Source organism: Petaurus breviceps, unplaced genomic scaffold (assembly GCF_028583685.1).
Source record: "Petaurus breviceps papuanus isolate PSGF00001 unplaced genomic scaffold, PetGlider_PUasm1.0 90654, whole genome shotgun sequence".
NCBI classification, from domain to species: Eukaryota; Metazoa; Chordata; class Mammalia; order Diprotodontia; family Petauridae; genus Petaurus; species Petaurus breviceps.
The window spans coordinates 875,096-894,258 of record NW_027187301.1 but is presented as its reverse complement, the minus strand read 5'-3'; the positions used below and the strand labels follow the sequence as shown (position 1 = coordinate 894,258).

The 19,163-nt window shown below is 38.0% G+C and overlaps 1 protein-coding gene across 1 annotated transcript in view; it reads right to left on the bottom strand.

The window, feature by feature from the left end:
- LOC138143703 (protein mono-ADP-ribosyltransferase PARP14-like) overlaps positions 1–19,163 on the bottom strand; it is a 77,724-nt gene that overhangs the window by 14,606 nt on the left and 43,955 nt on the right. Inside the window, exons 11-15 of the mRNA XM_069064928.1 lie at positions 17,243–17,305; positions 15,465–15,632; positions 10,753–10,959; positions 10,058–10,657; positions 3,398–3,531 (exon numbers count right to left, since the gene is read on the bottom strand). Of these exons, the coding sequence (XP_068921029.1) occupies positions 3,398–3,531; positions 10,058–10,657; positions 10,753–10,959; positions 15,465–15,632; positions 17,243–17,305 (1,172 nt within the window). The remainder of the gene's footprint in view (positions 1–3,397; positions 3,532–10,057; positions 10,658–10,752; positions 10,960–15,464; positions 15,633–17,242; positions 17,306–19,163) is intronic.

Below are 19,163 nucleotides of genomic sequence, written 5' to 3'. Positions count from 1 at the left end.
TCTCTCTCTCTCTCTCTCTCTCTCTCTCTCTCTCTCTCTCCTCTCTCCAAATCTACGTCACCAGCTCCTCCCAGTTCAGGACTTTCTTTTCACATCAACAAGTCCATCCCACAGGTGGGATTAACAAGCTCTGGGTTTTAACACAATCAATTTGAAAACCAAGCCAATACAGGGGAATCTTTAATTGCCATTACTATCACACTACCCCTGCTTCTTTTTTTTACTTCACCTGAAGCATGATATATTCTACTCCAACCTTTTACCTTTACCTTGTGTGCATCCCCCTGTTTCAAATGTGTTTCTTGTAAAGAATATATTGTAGGATTATTATTTTTAATCCATTCTTCTATCTGCCCCCATTTTGTGGGAGAGTTTATCCCTTTCACAGGTTTGATTACTGTCAGTGTCTTTCTCTGCGTCCTATTCCCCCCCCCCATTTAAACTTTTATTTCTCCCTTCTCTCTTCCCTTCCTCAAATGAGTTTTGCTTTTGAGCACTGCCTCCCTCAATATTCCCTCCCTATCAGCCCTCTTCCTTTTCATACCCTTTTCCCTTACTACTTCTTTCCTCCCTTATAACCACCACACCTTTTTTCCCTCTATCCCCTCCTAGTGCCTGTAGGGCACATTAGATTTTTATACTTAACAAAGTATGTTATTCCCTCCTTAAACCAAATCTGATGAGAGTAATTCTCAAACAATACTCATTTCCCTCCCTTCTTTTCCTCTACTATAGTAAGTTTTCATGTCTCTTCTCCTTTGATTCCTATGCTTAATTGAGGTATGTTATTCCCTCCTTGAACCAAAACTGATGAGAGTAATACTCATACAATGTTCAGCTTCCTCCCTTCTTTCCCTCTACTATAATGCCTCTTCACATGATATTATTTACTCTTTTCTGCCTCCTACTTTCCTCTTTTCTCATTACAATCCCTTTACACCCCTTAATTAGTTTTTTTAAACATCACATCAGTTAATTTATAACCTCACCCTCTATCTATGTATAACCCTTTTAAATGTCATAATAATTATACAATTCTCAAGATTAACAGGTATCATCCTCCCATATATTGATGTAAACATTTTGCTCTTATTGAATAACAAGTTTGTGTGTGTGTTTTCCTGTTTACCTTTTTATGTCTCTCTTGAATTTTGTATTTAAGATCAAATTTTCCATTGAGTTCTGGCCTTTTCATCAGGAAGGTCTGGAAGACTCTTATTTCATTGAATTTCCATCTCCTTACCTGAAAGATTATGCTCAATTTTGCTGGGTAGTTGATCCTTGGTTGTAGTCTTTTTTTTTAATCTTTTGCCTTATAAAATACCATATTCCAATCCCTCCAATCTTTTAATGTACAAGTTGCAAGGGACTGTGTGATCCTGACTGTGGCTCCATGATATTTGAATTGTTTCTTTCTGACTGCTTGAAGTATTTCTTCTTGACCTGATAATTCTGGAATTTGGTTACAATATTTCTTGGAGTTTTCAATTTGGGATCTTTTTCAGGAGGTGTCTGGTGGATTCTTTTGATAACTATTTTACCCTCTGGTTCTAGGATCTCAGGGCAGTTTTCCTTGATGACTTCTTGGAAGATACTGTCCAGGCTCTTTTTTTTCATCATGGCTTTCCAGTAGGCCAATAATTCTTAGATTATCTCTCCTGGATCTATTTTCTAGGTCAGTTGTTTTTCTTATGAGATATTTTACATTTTTTTCTATTTTTTCATTCTTTAGATTTTTTTTGGACTGATTCTTTATGTCTCATAGAGTTATTAGCTGCAACTTGTCTAATTATAATTGTAATGATTTGTTTTCCTCAGTAATTTTTTTAAACTTCCTTTTCTATTTGGCCAATTTTTACTCTCAAAGTTTTATTTTCTCCAGTTAGATCTTGTACCTCCTTTTCCATTTGTCTAATTGTACTTTTTAAGGAGTTGTTCTCTTCAGTGAAATTTTTTTCCATTTTTCCAATTATGTTTTTAAAATAATTGGTCAGATTTTCTTCTACCTCTCTAATTTGGCTTTTGAAATCCTTCTTGAGCTCTTTCAAGAATGATTTTCGGGTTTGAGACCAGTTCATATTCCCTTTTGAGGTTTCAGATGTGAGGCTAGTGTCAATGCTGTCCTCTTCTGAATATGAATTTTGTTCTTCCCATTCTCCATGATAGGATTCTATAGTCTTAATTTTTCCAATTTCTTTTTTGTTCATTGAGATTACTTCTTTCTTGGTTTTTAAAAGTGGATCTCTGCTTCTGTAGAACAGAAAGCTCTGACCCATGCTTCTTGTGCTGGCAGCTAGGGGTCTGATTACTGGCTTTGTGTGCTGTGGTCTCTGGTTCTGTCAGTTAGAGGGTATATAATGCTTCAGTTTACCTGGTGCTGAGCTGGAGTTGGTTGTTGAGGGCTTAAACTGAGGTGAAGGCCATGACTTTTGGTGTTTTCCCAGGGTTACACTGAAGCTCACAGTGTGAGGTGTGGGGGAGGGGTGGTCTGGCCACTTCAGGTCTCCACTCCCCATCCCCAACCCTGGGCTAGAGGTCAGGCAGACTCAGCTGCTGGTGACCGGTGCTCGTTAGCCCCACCCCCTGGGGTTCAGGAACTCCTGCTGGGATGCCTCCTGTCCTACATTGGTGCGCTTCAGCCTCAACACAGTCACACTCTTACTGTAGGTCTCCCTTCCATTATTCCACTATTTCAGGATTGTACCCTGGGACAATATTCTCTGGGTTTTTCAAAGTCAACAAAGGGGGATTAGAGCTCTTATGCTTTACTCCACCATCATGGTTCTAGAAGTTCAAGTAGGTGACTTTCACAAATCCAGAGTGTGAGCTGATAACCCCAGGAGTAACTGCTGCTGGGCCCTATACTTGTCTCTCACCCAGCACTGATAGGCCCCCGGAAATTACCACTGTGATGGGTGAGTCAGTTTGCCCAGGCTCATTCTGGCTCTGCTTTGGTCAGGTCTGTTCTGGTGCAGCCCATGCTCTTCATGCACTGCTCTCTGCATTCCCCTGCCTGGCTCAACAGATCCTACCCCTGGAATTTCATTGTTGACTTGGGCTAGAAATCTGCCACACTCTATTGCCTAATGAATTCTGCCACTCTAAAATCTGTTCAGATTCACTTTTTAGAGGGAACTGAAGGAATCTATGGGAGAGGTCAGGTGAGTCCCTGCTTTCACTCTGCCATCTTGGTTCTACCCCTGGACACATTGAATTTGAGAAGCCTGTGGGATATACAGCTAGAAATGACCAGTAGTCAGTGTTGGGGCCCACTAACATACAGGAGATGGTCGCAGGTTAAATATATATGTAAGAAAGAATAGCAGGGGTGAGGAGTAGAGATAGTACCGAGGAATGGAGGATTAGAGGTCATGGCAAGGATAAACAGTAGATGTACCTTCTCTATTGTGTAGGTAGCACAAGTCTCACAAAACTTGGCTTTTACTTGCTTGTATTCTTCATGTCCTGGAGGTAAATCCACCAAAAGAAGATTCTGGTCTTCCATGTCATCCCAGTGACTAGGGATCTCAACTGCAAGACAAACACTGGATGATTAATAATTTCTTCCCATATGGAAGGATAGGATTATGCAATCTAAATTCCTAGGGCTCTCTAAAAAGCAAAATAGCAACTGAATTCTTTTGGATTCTCTTAATGTGGAGCTTTGAGAATTCAATTCAAGTCAATTTAATAAACATTAATTAAGCACCTATTACATGAAAGATATTGTAATATTAAGAAAAATTTATATCCATGGGACTCTTTTGAGTATATACTGACTTGTTCTGCTTACCCTGATATCAGTATAACCCATAACAGATGAACAAATTAATACATCAAATATACCACAAGTCTATTATTTTACCTGTAGCATCAATACAGATTGAATCCAATCTCTAACTTATTCTAAGAGAGATGTCTTGGACCATTTAAGTGGCTTGCCCAGAGTCACACAGCTAGTAAGTGTTAGAAGCAGGATATGTATTTATGCTTTGCTATCTCTAATCTCTACCTACTGCACCAAGCTGCCTCTTACCATCCAATTATTTCCTTCAATTATTTTAAATCAAATTGAATGAATTGCTCCTTTATTTTAAAACACTAGCATACAGAATTCATCTGGAGTTCATCTTCCCATGAGCTGTGAGTCTATAAGTAAATCACTGCCTCAATTTTCTGAACTGTAAAATGAGCATAATAGCAACACTTTCCTTGCATGGTTGTTGTGAAGATCAGATGAGATACTGGTAGAGCTTACACAGTGTCTGATGCATAGTAGGTGCTTAATAAACACTTCTTTCCCTCTTTCACATTTATCCTTGGATTCATGAGAGTTAAATAGAAAATCAGGTGCAGCAATGTAATGTGTAAAGTAGAGGGACGGACTGGTAGGAATTGCCATCTATCTCTGTCCCATGTTCCTGTACCTGACATGGCAGGTTCAGAAACTCTATTTTACTAGTTCAAGGAGAAGTGATATTTGCAGAAATGATTTGAGACAAAGAAAACTCAAAATGGAAAGCAAACTTTTAATTTATAATGGAAGGGGTTGGAGATGAAGAAGTGATAATGCATAGTGGGCAGAAAGAACCATCCTTAAAGTCAGTAAGTTCTTCTTCTGATAACAGAGTGGATGCCTGGGCCATGGATAAATCATTTATACTCTTACTTCCCCAGCAACTCTCCTAGAGTGTAAGTCACCATGCAGGTGCTGAACCTTCAAAGGTGTTTACTCCTTGGGTGGGATAGAGAATTTTGTCCCTGGAAGCTCTTTCTACCAATGAAATCACAGATCCAAAACCAAAATAAACTAAATAAAACAGGCTTCTCCAAACTAGACCCTAGAATCTGGGTCTAAACAAAAAAACAAACAAACAAAAAACAAATAAACAAACAGACAAACATCTGGGGCTCTCGCCACTGAAACACTACAACCCAAATCTGAAGATCAGGAGGCTACCATCAGTCAGCTTCTTGTGGTACCTCAGCCTTATGGCTCCCTGTCCTAATAACCCTAGCCTTACTTGTTCAGGGCAGCTAGTGAGACCTACTAGGCTTCTTCTATCACCAAATCCCATAGGTGTCTGAGATCCCCTTAACACTCTTCCTCCCATCTCTTTTATTTTATTTTATTTTTTGCTTTTCTTTTTTTTTTGGAGGGGGGAAGGCAGGGCAATTGGGGTTAAGTGACTGGCCCAAGGTCACATGGCTAGTTAAGGATCTGAGGTGGGATTGGAACTCAGGTCTTCCTGACTCCAGGGCTGGTACTCTATTCACTGCACCACCTAGCCACCCTATTCAGTTGTTTTAAATGGAGATCACTAAGAAGTGCTCTGTCTACTTTCTATCTCTGTCCAGGAAACTGGACAGTGGACAGTGAAGGCATGAGTACATTAACACTAACAAGGAAGAGCTTAACAGCTATGCAAGCTGCCCAAGTTCTTAGAATTTATTCCTGTTTTCATTACTAATCAGAGTGTGCTTGGCCTATACTACTGCTCCATAACATCTAAATTCTTAGTTATGGTATGGCTAGGTAGAGCAGTGAACAGAGTACTGGCCCTGGAGTCAGGAGGACCTGAGTTCAAATCTGGACTTAGACACTTAACACTTACTAGTCGTGTGTCCTTGGGCAAGTCACTTAACCCTAATTGCCCCTCCAAAAAGCAAAAAAAAAATTCCTAGTTCTCAGGCTTGACCCTCATACTGGCTCAGTCTCTAGTTCTATCAGACCACAGTATCTAACTCTTCTGTTCTCAATATGGGGTGCAGAAGTCTGAGGATAGCTGAGTTTTTTCCATGTATAACCATTCTAGCTTCATCATCTTACAGATCACCTAGTCTTTCTCTTTTAAAAGCTCTTGTTGAGTTGCACTTACACTGGATCTGTTGTTTTGGGCACTGGAGAAATGAATTAAAGGAAGAGAAGACATTGCTTCTATTCCTAGTTCTGTCCCTGAGCCCCTGTGCAATCTTGGTCAAGTCATCTACTGCTTGTTGACCCCTATTGGTTGACAAAATGTAGATTATTATAAACTCTATATAGAGTTAGGGGATGGATTTGTGATTTCATTGGCATGAAGAGCTACTAGGTGAGAACATCTCTACCAATGCAAACTGACATGTTTTCTACAACTCATGGTCTTTAAGTGTTGCCTAGAACAGTGAGAAGTAAAGTGACCTGATCCATAATCCAGAGTATGGAACAATGCTTCCTGTTTTTCAAAATTCCATCGAGAAAGCTCCCTTCTCTATCCAGGCTCCAAAGCTACCTTTTCCCACATTAAAGGCCTAGATACTTTCTTCATCTCTCACATTGGGGTACTATGGGGGGGGGAACTGCTGCCTTGAGGCAAAATGTGGCCCTCTAGGTCCTTAAATATGGCCCTCTAATTGAATTAAAATGTCAAAGAATAAATCCTTTTATTAAGTTGATTTGTTTAGTGAAATTTGAATTTAGTTAAAGGACCACACTTGTGTACCTAGAAGACCACGTGTGGCCTTTAGGCTGCAGTTTGCCCACCCGTGTACTATCCTCTGCTCCCTGAGAGCTGTTTTCTCTTTCTTATGTTGCCCATCTCTCTTTGTTTTGGCTGGTTCTTTGGAGGAAATTATCTTATTTGGATCTTCCTGGGTGACGCAGTCCTTGATGGTCAAGATCCCTCTTTCACCTGTCTGTAACCTTTTCTGTGGCAGTCTACTAAGCTGTAAGCTCCTCAAAGGCAGGGCCTGTCTTTTGCTTCTTTTTGTACCCCAGGGCATGTTGTATCCCCTGGCAAGTCATAGGCACTGAATAAAAGTTTACTGATCAATAATAGACTCCTTTGGCAGTCTGATAGAAGCTATAGATCCCTTGTCAGAGTAATGTTTCTAAATGTCTACGACAAAATATATAGAATTACAAGGCAAAGCAATTGTATTGAAATACAGTGATAAAAATATTTTTAAAACTAAGTTCATAGGTCTCAAAGTAAGATCCCCTGCTCTAGGAAACAGGTCTGGAGTTCTGAATCTGTTCTTAACTTGTGGATGGGACACTGTGGAAGATGATTCTTGTAATTCTCTCTCTTGGAGGATTTCCCTTTCCTGACCTGTTTGTCTAATTTTCTTTCCGATTTTTTTTTTTCTTAATCACTTCTTTACCTAGATTCTGGCACTCAGGTGATTTTTGCAAACATGTTTCACTTTTCACTGACTAAAGCATGAATTATCCCATTACAGGGCCAACCCTTAGGTAATATTGTCAAATATCTCCTGGTGAGTTCCAGAGATTTAGCAAGGGACCTCAGAAGCCCTATAGTACAAAAATCTCAGTGTACAGTAGAGAAAACTGAAGCCAAGGGAAGGTAAGTGACTGGTCCATGTTTACAGGTAATAAGCAGTAGCAGGATGTGAACCCAGCTTGTCTGACTCCAGACCTTGTCCTCTTTTGAGGGTACTATATTACCCCTCACTGAGTCATACTCTCCTTGTACAGCTTCATTCTCTCACCACCTCTTTATCTACCCAGTCAGCAGTATGCTTATGCTCCTTCTCTTCCTGCCGCCCTATCAAAACTTGACTTCTGGGAAAAATATCTGATGAACCCAGCCATGCTTCTACCTGTGTTTTGGTTTCTAGGTCCAAAAACTTGATCTTTCTAGGTTCCTCCAGAAGAAACTGGTCTCTGTACACAGCAGTCAATGACTATAGTAATCTACTGTTTGATAAACTCAAAGACCCCAGCTTCTGGAATAAGTACTCACTATTTGACAACTGCTGGGAAAACTGGAAAACAGTATGGAAGAAATTGGGTATAGATCAGTATCTTACACAGTATAACAAAATCAAGTTTAAATGGGTGCATGATCTAGGTATAATTGTTGATACTGTAAGCAATCTGGGAGAGCAAGGGATAGTTTACCTGTCAGATTTATGGAGAAGGGAAGATTTTATGACCAAACAAGAGTTAGAGAGCATTATGAAATGCAAAATGGATAATTTTGATTATATTAAATTGAATAGTATTTGTACAAAAAAGTCAATGTAAATAAGATTAGGAGGGAAGTGGGGAATTGGGAAAGAATTTTTATAAACAATATCTCTGATAAAGGCCTCATTTCTAAAATATACAGAGAATTGAGTCAAATCTATAAGAATACAAGTCACTCCCCAATTGATAAATGGTCAAAGGATATGAACAGAAAAAGAAATTAAAGATATCTATAAGCATATGAAAAAATGCTCTAAATCACCATTGATTAGAAAAGTACAAATCAAAACAACTCTGAGGTACCATATCTCACCAGTCAGATTGGCTAAGATGACAAAACAGGAAAATGATAAATGCTGGAAAGGATGTGGAAAAATTAGAATACTAATGCATTGTTGGTGGAGTTGTGAACTAATTCAACCATTCTGGAGAGCAATTTAGAACCATGCCCAAAGAAATCACAGAAGTGGGAAAAAGACCCATATGTACAAAAATATTTATAGCAGCTCTTTTTGTGGTGGCTAAGAATTGGAAGTCAAGGCGATGTCCATCAATTGGGGAATGGCTAAACTAGTTGAGGCATATGAATGTAATGGAATACTACTGTGCTATAAGAAATGAGGAGCAAATGGACTTCATAATAACTTGGAGAGACTTATATAAACCGATGCTGAGTGAGGAGAGCAGAACCAGGAGGACTTTTTACACAATTACAGCCACACTGTATGTGTGACGACTAATGGATAGACTGGACTCCTCTTAGCAAAACAAGGTTAGAGGACAACTCCAAAAGCCTCACGATGGAAAGGAATATCCACAACCAGAGAAAGAACTACAGAGTCTGCAGATTGAAGCCAACTATTTGCTCTGTCTCGTTTGTGTTTTGTTTTGTTTTATCCCTTCTTTTTCATTGTTCAGCCTGTGGTTATAATCCTTCACAACATGACTAACATTCAATGTGAAGGTATTTGCATTTGGTTACATGCCTCTATGGGAAGGAGGAGGGAGAGAAAATTTGAAACTTGAGAGATTGTGGAACTAAATGTAAACTCAAAGTAAACAAAAAGATATCAATTAAAAAAAATAAATCAGTCTCTGCAGTTATCAACAAAACTCATTGAAGTTAAGGAAAACTTAGCAGAGACTGGTTTATAAACTGGAAAGTTAATTTATAATATTTTTGAGGGGTAGGATTGTATATTCATCAGTTTGCTAAGGTGTAAAAATCTAAAAAAGATTACAATTTTATTCCTCTTGAGGGTATCTGTATTTTATTAAGGTGCAAAGTTTTACGTAAAAGGAATTAATTGAAAATGGATGATAGGTTGGAGGGGAAGGATTGGGGGTTTTGTTTTTGGTCTAAATCAGTGCTGTCAAACTTCAATAGAAATTGGGACCACTAAACTATACATAAAGATCCCTGCAGGCCATGGATTGATTTAGAAAACCCCATATTAAAATTATCTATGTTTTGTGTATTTTTGTTTATTTTGTTAAATATTTCACAGTTGCATTTTAATCTCGCACTGGGGATTTGGTAATGTTGTGGGCATCACCTGTTAGATCCCTCTGCTCAGATGCAGTAGAGTCAGAATAAATTCTCTGTTGAGAGAAAGGGAGAGTTGGGGGAAAAAAAAGACAGAAAGACACAGAGACAGAAACTACAAACTCAGGGCATTTTCACTGTGTGTCCCCTACACCTGGATTTCTCTTCCTTCTCATCCTTGCCTAAATACTTCCCTGATTTCCTCCAAGTTCCAGCTAAAATCCCACCTTCCTTAAGAAGTCTTTATTGATTCCCCTTTATTCTAGTTCCTTCTCTCTGCTAATTATCTCCAGTTTATCCGTTTTAGCATTTTAACTTATTTTCATGTTGTCACCCCGTTAGATTTTTAGCCCTTTGAGAGTAGGACCTGTCTTTTGTCTTTTTTTGTACCCCCAAAGGCTTGGCACAGTACCTGGACACATAGTAGGTGCCTGATAAATGTTTATTATCTGAATGACAGAGAGGGAGAGTTGAGAGAAAGAAGAGAGGGGAGGGGTGGGCAGGGAATATCAAAAGAAACAAAGCAAAGCTGAACCTACCTTCAGGTTTTCTGATACAACAAACAGGCAAGCTGCATCCCTTTCCATTTGTAGCAAGGCTAGTGTTAAAGTCTACTGTGTAGTTTTCATTCTCAATTTTAACAACAATGTTATTTTTCTTTCCTTTCTTTGCATCCTCTAAATGCAGATTAGTTATTTTGTCAAAAAGCTTGAAATGACCATTGTCATTATATTGCCACGTGGTGGTTCTGCTGAGCTCCTCAGCTTTAGCATCCTCATCCATGCATGATTGTGTTCTCTTGATCATGCCTTGAATTGCCTGGGAAGCCTCCAACACACTGTGGGGAGTTCCTGTGACCTCGATTTGAGACCCTCTACATTTCATATCAATAGTGATATTTAACCTTTTTTGCAGCTCATTCAGTTCATCATATTCTTTTTCACCAAAGTTTTGGATGGATTCATCAGAGAAAGTACAGCTTTTGTGCTCCTTTACAATCAAATCTTGTATCCAAGAGATAGTGCTTTCGATATCCTCCTTGCTTTCACCACACACCTGGAAAGTTGATGATTTTTTTATTTTTTCCAAAACCAAATTATTTTGGTTTTTGGGAGGCTGGCTTGCAGGACTGAAAAATGCTTTAAAAAAAATAATGATATCATGAGAAGCTACCCACAAATATTTTCAAGGTAAGTCATAGGAACATGCATTTTAAAGAAAATGTACAACTTACTTTTTGTCTTCAAGAATACAGAGGTTGCGGTTGGTGGCTTAGATCTTACTCTTTTTTTCATAGTGTTATGAAACACTTCCAGTAGCTGTGGCAGGCAGATGACCACTTTCACTTTTTTCACGGATTGGCCAGACCCTTTCTGTGCAAAATCTTCAATGGCATCCATTATAGATTCTGCAACTTTACTGGGGTCCTTTTGGGCCTGTCCTGAAAGGAAAATTTTAAAAAGATAAGAACAAAGCAATAAAAAAACAACACATCCCCTTTTTCCTTAGTCTCCTCTTGCCCCAAACTACTATTTAAAAGTTGGTAGGTTTGGTTCTTAATGGATAGATACTCCTTCCTCCAAATGTATAATCACTATTGGATTCATTGTGGACTAAGCTTCCTCTCTTCTTTTTTTTTTTTTTAGGAGCAATCGGGGTTAAGTAACTTGCTCAAAATTACATGGCCAGGTGTTTCTGGGTGGCTGCTAAGTGTCAGAGCCCAGATTCGATCCCCAGGTTATCCCGATACTGGAGCCGGTGCTCTTACTCTCTGTGCTACCTGGCAATCCCAGCTTCCCCTCTTCTAAGTCCTATAGGAAAATACAATTCCTCCCCTCAGGAAGCCTATAGTTCAATCAGCAATGGCTAAAGAAATCTGAATGATCTAAAGGCTGAACTTGGCTGTTCATTGAATTCAGATACTCATTTCTTGCCCCACCCCCTTTTAGGTAAGTAGTCTTATGGTTGTAGGTAAACTGTCTTACCCTGTGAACTGTGGAAGTCATTTAGAAAGTATGTGAAGAAGATAAGATGCTCAATGTGTTGAAACTCTGAAATGTTTTTTTTTATAATGACAGGACAAAAAATTTCTTTTAATTACTTTATTATAAATATAACAAAGGGCATTTTGGCCATTCAGTTGTGCCAGGTTCTTTGGGAGCTACATATCCAACAATCTGAAAAGCATTTATTATGGGCCAGATACCAGGGGTATAAATTTCAAAATGAAGCAGCATTTGTCTTCAAGGAGTTTCTGTGCTATTTAGGAAAATGCAAAGTACATAGATACATAAATATAAAATATATATAACATAAATAATAGTCGGTAGCATTTATATAGAACTTTGAGATTTATAATGTGCTTTGCAAATATTATTTCATTTTGATCTCTCAACAGCTCTGAGAAGTAGGTGGTATTATTATCCTCATTTTATAGATGAGGAAAATGAGGCAGACAAAGACTGAGGTAGGGTTTGAACTCAAGTCTTCATGATTCCAAGCCCAGAGCTTGGGACACCTAACTATAACTGATCTGGAGGGAGAGTACTAAAGCCAGGAGGGACAAGACAAGGTCTTGGGTAGACTCTATCATGTCAACTGAGACTTAATGGAAACTAGGGATACTAAAAGACAAAAGTGAGGGGGGAGAGGAGAGAATTCCTGAAATGACAAGAGTCTGTGAAAGGGCCTGGAAGAGAGATTGCTATGTGTGGGAACCAGCAAATAGGTTATATTAACATAGAATGTATGAAGAGCAAATCATTCTAGAAAGACAGACTGAAACTGGAATGTAAAGGCCTTTAAATGCCTAACAGAGGGATTTGTATTTTATCCTAGAGTTAATAGGGAACCACTAAGGTTTTTTGAATGGGGAAGCAAAAATGGTTGTATCATTATAATCACAGATCATGATATTTAGAAATATCAGTTGGTCAGCTGTGTGGAAGATGGACTGAAGAGAAAAGAGGTTGAATATGAGAAGACTAGTTTGAAAACTAGTGTGAGAGTGGAAGACTATGGATGATTACTATGATTTACTCTGAGGTGAGAAAAGGGAACAAATGTCAGAGATGCTATAGAGATAGGATCAATAAGGTAAATGTAGAGTTCTACATTTGAGTTTTACAAAATCCATAGTACACTGTAAGGGAGGCATGGCTGTACAACATTTCACATGTATCTGGTTTGAACAGACTAGAAGTTCAATATGAGGGAACAGTGTGATATGGGAGCAAAACAAAACCAACCATCTTAGGCATTGATAGAGAGGAGGAAGTTAGTCAATAAGCACCTACTATGTGCCAGACATTGTGCTAAGCACTGGGTATATGAAAAGAGGCAAAGGGGGTAGCCAGGTGGTGCAGTGAGTAAGTGTGACCCTGGGCAAGTCACTTCACACCAATTGCTTCCAGAGAGAGAGAGAGAGAGAGAGAGAGAGAGAGAGAGAGAGAGAGGAAGAAAGAAAGAAAAAAAAGAAAGAAAGAAAGAAAAGGAAAGAAAGAAAGAAAGAAAGAAAGAAAGAAAGAAAGAAAGAAAGAAAGAAAGAAAGAAAGAAAGAAAGAAAGAAAGAAAGGAAGGAAGGAAGGAAGGAAGGAAGGAAGGAAGGAAGGAAGGAAGGAAGGAAGGAAAAGAGAGGAGAAATGAAAAGAAGCAAAGATAGTCCCTGTTCTCAAAGAGCACACAATCTAATGGGGGAGACAACATGCAAACAGCCATATATAAGTATACAATATACAGAATAAACAGGAAATAATATTAGGCATAAGGAACTAAGAATTAAGAGGGATTAGGAAGGTCTTTGTCTTTTTTTTTTTTTAAGAAAATGGGATTTTAGCTGGGATGTGAAGAAAGTGAGGGAAGCCAGGCAGTAGAGATGAGGAGGGACATCATTCCAGGCATGGGAGGCAGTCAGTTAAAATGCCTGCAGTCTGAAGGTGACTTGTCTAGTTCAATTAACAGGTAGAAGACCAATGTCATTGGAACACAGAGTTCACGGCAGCGTGTGAGGTATAAGAAGACTGGAAAGATGGGGGGGGCAGGTTATGAAGGGCTTTAATATCACTTTGACAACTAAGTGGAAACAGACTTGTGGGGTGTCTCATTTCCTCTGACCATTTATTATTTGAGGAATGAAGGTCCCCTGTTTATCAGACTGGAGCAAAGGGAGGAAACAGTGGGAGATGAAGTCAGGAAGTTGTCAGAGGAAGAGCAGAGTAAAAGAGGGAGTTCTTTACAATTGGCCTTGATTCTCTCTGAAAAGTAGGAAAGAAGATCCTTAGCTCAGAGACAGAGGAAAAGGGTACAATGAGAGACTTAATGAACAGAGAGAAGATCTGAATAACTGCTGTGATGAGGGGAAAAGAGAATCTTTTAAGGAGATATAAAAAGACAACCTTCCTCCAGGGAACTCCCCATTGAGTTTGGATACCATAAATTTGTAGCAGACCTGGTGAGCACAATTGTGTGATAGCTTCAGCGGTTCAAAAGCAGGTAAGAAGGAAAGAAGGAGGCAGATGATGGTAGTGGTTCAATGTAGAGTGATTCATGGCAAGGCACGAGTATTACCAGGACATGGAAGCAAGGTATTTAAAAGTAGAGGATGGTGGAAAGTTTTACTGTTTCACTCACCAACTTTATGCTATAAGACATATAAATAAATGTATAGAAATAAAACAAATGTATAAAAATCATAGATTTTTATAAACAAATCAACTCCAAAATACTTGGCCTTCCAGCAAACAGTTTTTTTTATTATTACCAGAGAGAAAGACTTGCATGAAATGAGACAAAAGAAAGCTAGCTGAGCCTGAACAAGAACATTGTGCCATTTAAAAAGTAAATAGAGTCAACAAGGAGAGCCCATCAAACTCTGCTCAATTATAAAGTCAAGGTTAGTACCCTACTATCATACTCTTACTTCCTGGTAACAATTAAAAATTCTCTTTTTCTAGGAATGTACTCTGTTGGGGGGTTGTGTGCATATTGGAAAGTGTTCATTGTGTAGAAAAAACCACACCTTTCAATTAAAAATGATTAAATGCAAAATCGTTATTATCTTTGTAATCTACATTTCTTTTTCAAAAGAATCAAGATTATGTTAGGGCAATACATGGGGAAAAAGTGAAGGAATAAAGGAAGATTATCTAAAAGACTACTGTAGTAATCCACATATGAGATAATGAGGGACTGGGGTGATGGCCATGGTGGTAATTGAAAAGAAGAGTTGAATCTTAATATTATTATTATTAATTGATCTCAGGCAAGTTGCTTATTTTCTTCAGGTCTGAGCTGAAAACCAGGAGATTATCCTAGAATTACATAATCTCTTCTGGCCATAAAAAGTCCACGATTAATGATAAGTTCAGTATTTGACCTAAAAAGTTTTAGGTGGCACCAAATGTAACTGGTTGATAGATAAAAGAGAGATTAGACTAGGGGCTGAAAGTATTCACAGGGTTGGAGCTGCTGATTGAGAAGTCACCAGAATGGAGGTAAAAGGTGAAAATGAGAATGAATGAATAAATTCTCTTAAAGGATAAGTATGTGAGTGAGAGGGAAGAGAAGGAAGCCAAGAAGTTAAACTGGAGAAAAGACAGAAAATGAATAGAGGCAAAAGAAAAGTCAATGAAAGAGACTAAGAAATGGATCAATTTATTTTCTTTCCATTTTTTCTGTCTCTCTTCCCTACTTTCATCTTCTGTCCTTTAATCTTGCTCTTTACCAGTTTATTTTTCTCTCTTTTGCTTGGGCAAAACCCAACATTGCTCACAAGCACCATGGTACCCAGAGTGAAAAAAACATTGCAGAGACCTAAAATAGATTAACACCACTGCCATCACTATCATATAGACTCAAAAGCAATTATTATCTTTACTAGTGGATATGTAGTCTAGAAGATACTCAGTATTTAAAAAAAAAAACTAATTTCGATCGGAGCCTACAAACCTGTTCCAATGGCTGGGAGGGAGATGGACACATGTTTCCTCTGTTCACACTCCTGTAGGACTTCAGATATGGTTTGTTTGACATCATTTCCCCCAACAACATGTATTATTTCCTTGCACCTTAGATTTCCACCCTGTGTTATTATAAAATTTCTGCCATGATTCACAGCTGGAGAACAGAAGGAGACACAAAGGCATGAAACATTAGCTAAACTGAAACTTTTGGATAATTAAGAATATAGGGCACTTTATTTAGGTAAAAGAGGATGTGAAAACAACAGTCCTGGTTTGCACAGATCCTTTTATTGCCTAAAATTCTTACTGAAACTCAAAGATGAAAAACACTTTAGGGCTCATACAATTAAATCTTGTCCCATGCATAAACACCTTCCAAAGCATCACTGACATAATTATCCACTCTCTACTTAAACATCTCTAGTAATGGAAGGTTAGCTAACTTATAAAGTAACCCATTCTTTTCCTTCTTTCCTTCCCTCCCTTCCTCCTTCCTTCTTTCTTTCCTTCAAGTTAATTATCTGGAAATGAGAGGAGATGGACTAGATGGGTTCTGAGGTTCTTTCTAGCTCTAAGTCCATAATTTTATGATCAATTTCCTTTCTTGAAACCTCTAGCAACTATACTTTGGCACAGTGGAAAGAATAACATTTTTCAAATCCGAGAACTTGACCTCAGTTACTGATTATGCCATTATGTGTGCAACCTTGGGCAAGTCATTTAACCTTTCTGCATCTCACTTTATTTATCTGAAAAATGAAGCAGTTGTACTATGTGCCTACTAACATTTATTCTATCTCCAAATGTATGACCCTATAGCTTTAGTCATAGTCAATAAATTGAATACAATGAAATATATCCAACAAGACAGTCCTTGCCCTCAGGGAGTTCACAAAGCAATGGTGTGAACTTCTTGCCATTGGTCCAAGATTTTCCTTCTGGAAGTGTATGGAATGTTACATCCCTCTTCCATATAAGAAGACTTCAGATATCTGAAGACAATGACCATGCCACATCCTGCTCCTAAATCTTCTCTTGTCAAGGTTGAAGAGCCAAATCTAAAGCATGGGAGGCTACCTGGGGAGGACTGTGGCAGAGCTCTAAGTAATATGGTTACTATACGTATCTCTTAGGATCATTTGTAGTAGGATTTCACACTTACCCTAAAAAAAATTAGTTTGTACTTTTTGTGCTATGCGTCCCAACAAATACCCAAACACATCCCCTGAAATGTACAGTATGCCCAGACCAGTTGTTTGTTGATTTGTTAACAGAAAAGAAGGCTGTGTCATTTAATTTTGATATTATGGTACCAACATGGACAATTGGAATTGAGATTTTTTTTGCCTCTTCATATTGACTTTAAATATTTATATTGTTTTAATCTCTGAGAATATTGTAATGTCTGATGCCTTTCTAGGTTATTTTCTATAGAGATGATGTCTTAACTCCCAAGAAAAGCCTCTAATTGTGAAGGTTTTAGATAACTGTGATAGGTTGGTATGGAATATGGAAGACAGAGGGAGTCTTGTAGGTGCTTCAAATTATACCATGTGTGGCTGTTGCCTTCTATAGTCTTGTATAGGGTTAGCTCAAATTTTGAAGGAAAATTGTTAAAATCTCACCTTCAGGGCCCCTCTCCCATGGAACAACAGTTCTTAAAGGGTTTCTGGCTTGTTTCCATGCTATCCCACATCCCCTCCTCACTACCAGTTATTTCACTTACAATATTTTATGGCTAAAACAGAAGCATTTATACTGTACCTAATATAGCACACTGTAATTCCACAGCTGGTCCAGCCGCTTCTAAAATGGCTTTGGAAACCCCTAGGTAAGAGAATAATAATAGAGATGAACATGAATTAAAGAATCACATAATGTTAGAGCTGGAAAGTATTGCAAAGATCATACATTACAGTGTCTTAATTTTATTTATTTATTTTTACCTTAATTCTTTTTTCAATTAGTAAGTACTTATTTTCTTGTCCTTCCACTAGTCCCACCCAAAAGAAAAGAAAAAACAAAGTACTTATTACAAACATGCAAAGTCAAACAAAATAAATTTACACATTGGACATGTCTAAAAATGTATGTCTCATTCTGCATCAGTCAATATGTAGGTAACATGCTTCATTAACAATTCTGTGGAATCATGGTTGACCATAGCTTTCATTAGAATTCTTTATCTAGTTCTGCCATTTTTCAGCCATGTCCAACTGTCTATGACTCCATTTGTGGTTTTCTTTGCAAAGATACTGAAGAAATTTGTCATTTCCTTGTCTAACTCATTTTAAAGATGAAGAAACTGAGGCAAATGGGTTAAATGCCTTAATCACATAGCTACAAAGTGTCTGAGGCAAGATATGAACTCAGGTAAATGAATCTTCCTGACTCCAGGTCTAGCATCTATCCACTTTACTACCTATTTGCCAGCTTCATCTAGAAAGCTATCTATTGGGGCAGCTAGATAGATGGTGCAGTGAATAGAGCGCCGACCCTGGAGTCAGGAGGACCCGAGTTCAAATCTGACCTCAGACACTTAACACAAAACTAGCTGTGTGACCTTGGGCAAGTCACTTAACCCCAATTGCCCTACCTTCTCCCATCCAAAAAGCAAAATTTAAAAAATTTTAAAAAAATGTTTTTTTCAAATTACATTTAAAAGTACCTTTAAACATTTGTTGTTTAAAATTTTGAGTTCCAAATTCACTTCTCTCCCTTCTTACCCTACCCCCTCATTGAGAATACAATTTGATATAGGTTATATATGTGCAGTTATGAAAAACAATTCCACAGAAGTCATGTTGTGAAAGAAGAAACAGACCCAAAGGGAATACAAATCAAGGAAAAATTGAAAAGATGCTTTTATCTACATTCAGACCCCATTAGATTTTTCTGTGGAGGTGGATATCATTTTTCATCCTAAGTCCTTTGGAATTGTCTAATATTTTTGTGTTGCTGAGATAGCTAAGTCATTCACAGTTATTCGTCATACAATATTGCTGTTATTGTGTACTGGTTCTACTCAACTTTTCATCAGTTTGTTTAAGTCTTTCCCAGGTCTGTTTTGAAAGCATCCTTCTCATAATTTCTTATAGCACAATAGTATTCCTTCACAATCATAGACCACAATTTGTTTAGCCACTCCCCAATTGATGGATATTCCCTCAATTTCCAATATTTTGCCACCACAAAAAAAGAGATGTTATAAAGATTTTATACACATAGATACTTTTCCTTTTTTTAAAAAAAAATCTCTTTTGGACAAAGAAATAGCACTGGTATTGCTGGGTCAAAGAGTATGCAGTTTTGTAGACCTTTGAGCATAGTTACAAATTGTTCTCCAAAATGATTGGATCAGTTCACAACTCCACCAGAAGTACATTAGTTTGACCAGAATTTCTCAGCATTTCAAATTTGTTGGTTATTTCATTGTTGTTTTTTTAATAAGTTATTGTTTTGGTTCTATTCATTTCATTCTGCATCAGTCCATACAAATCTCACCAGGTTTTCCCGAAACAATCACTTCCATTATTTCTTTGCCTTTTTTTTTTTTTTTTTTTCTTTTTGGGGGGCAATTGGCATTAAACCAACTTCCCTACGTCCCACAAGTTTTTTTTTTAATAAATTTTTGAGGCCGTTTTTGAATTCAGGTCTTCATGACCCCAGGGCCCGCTCCTTCTTT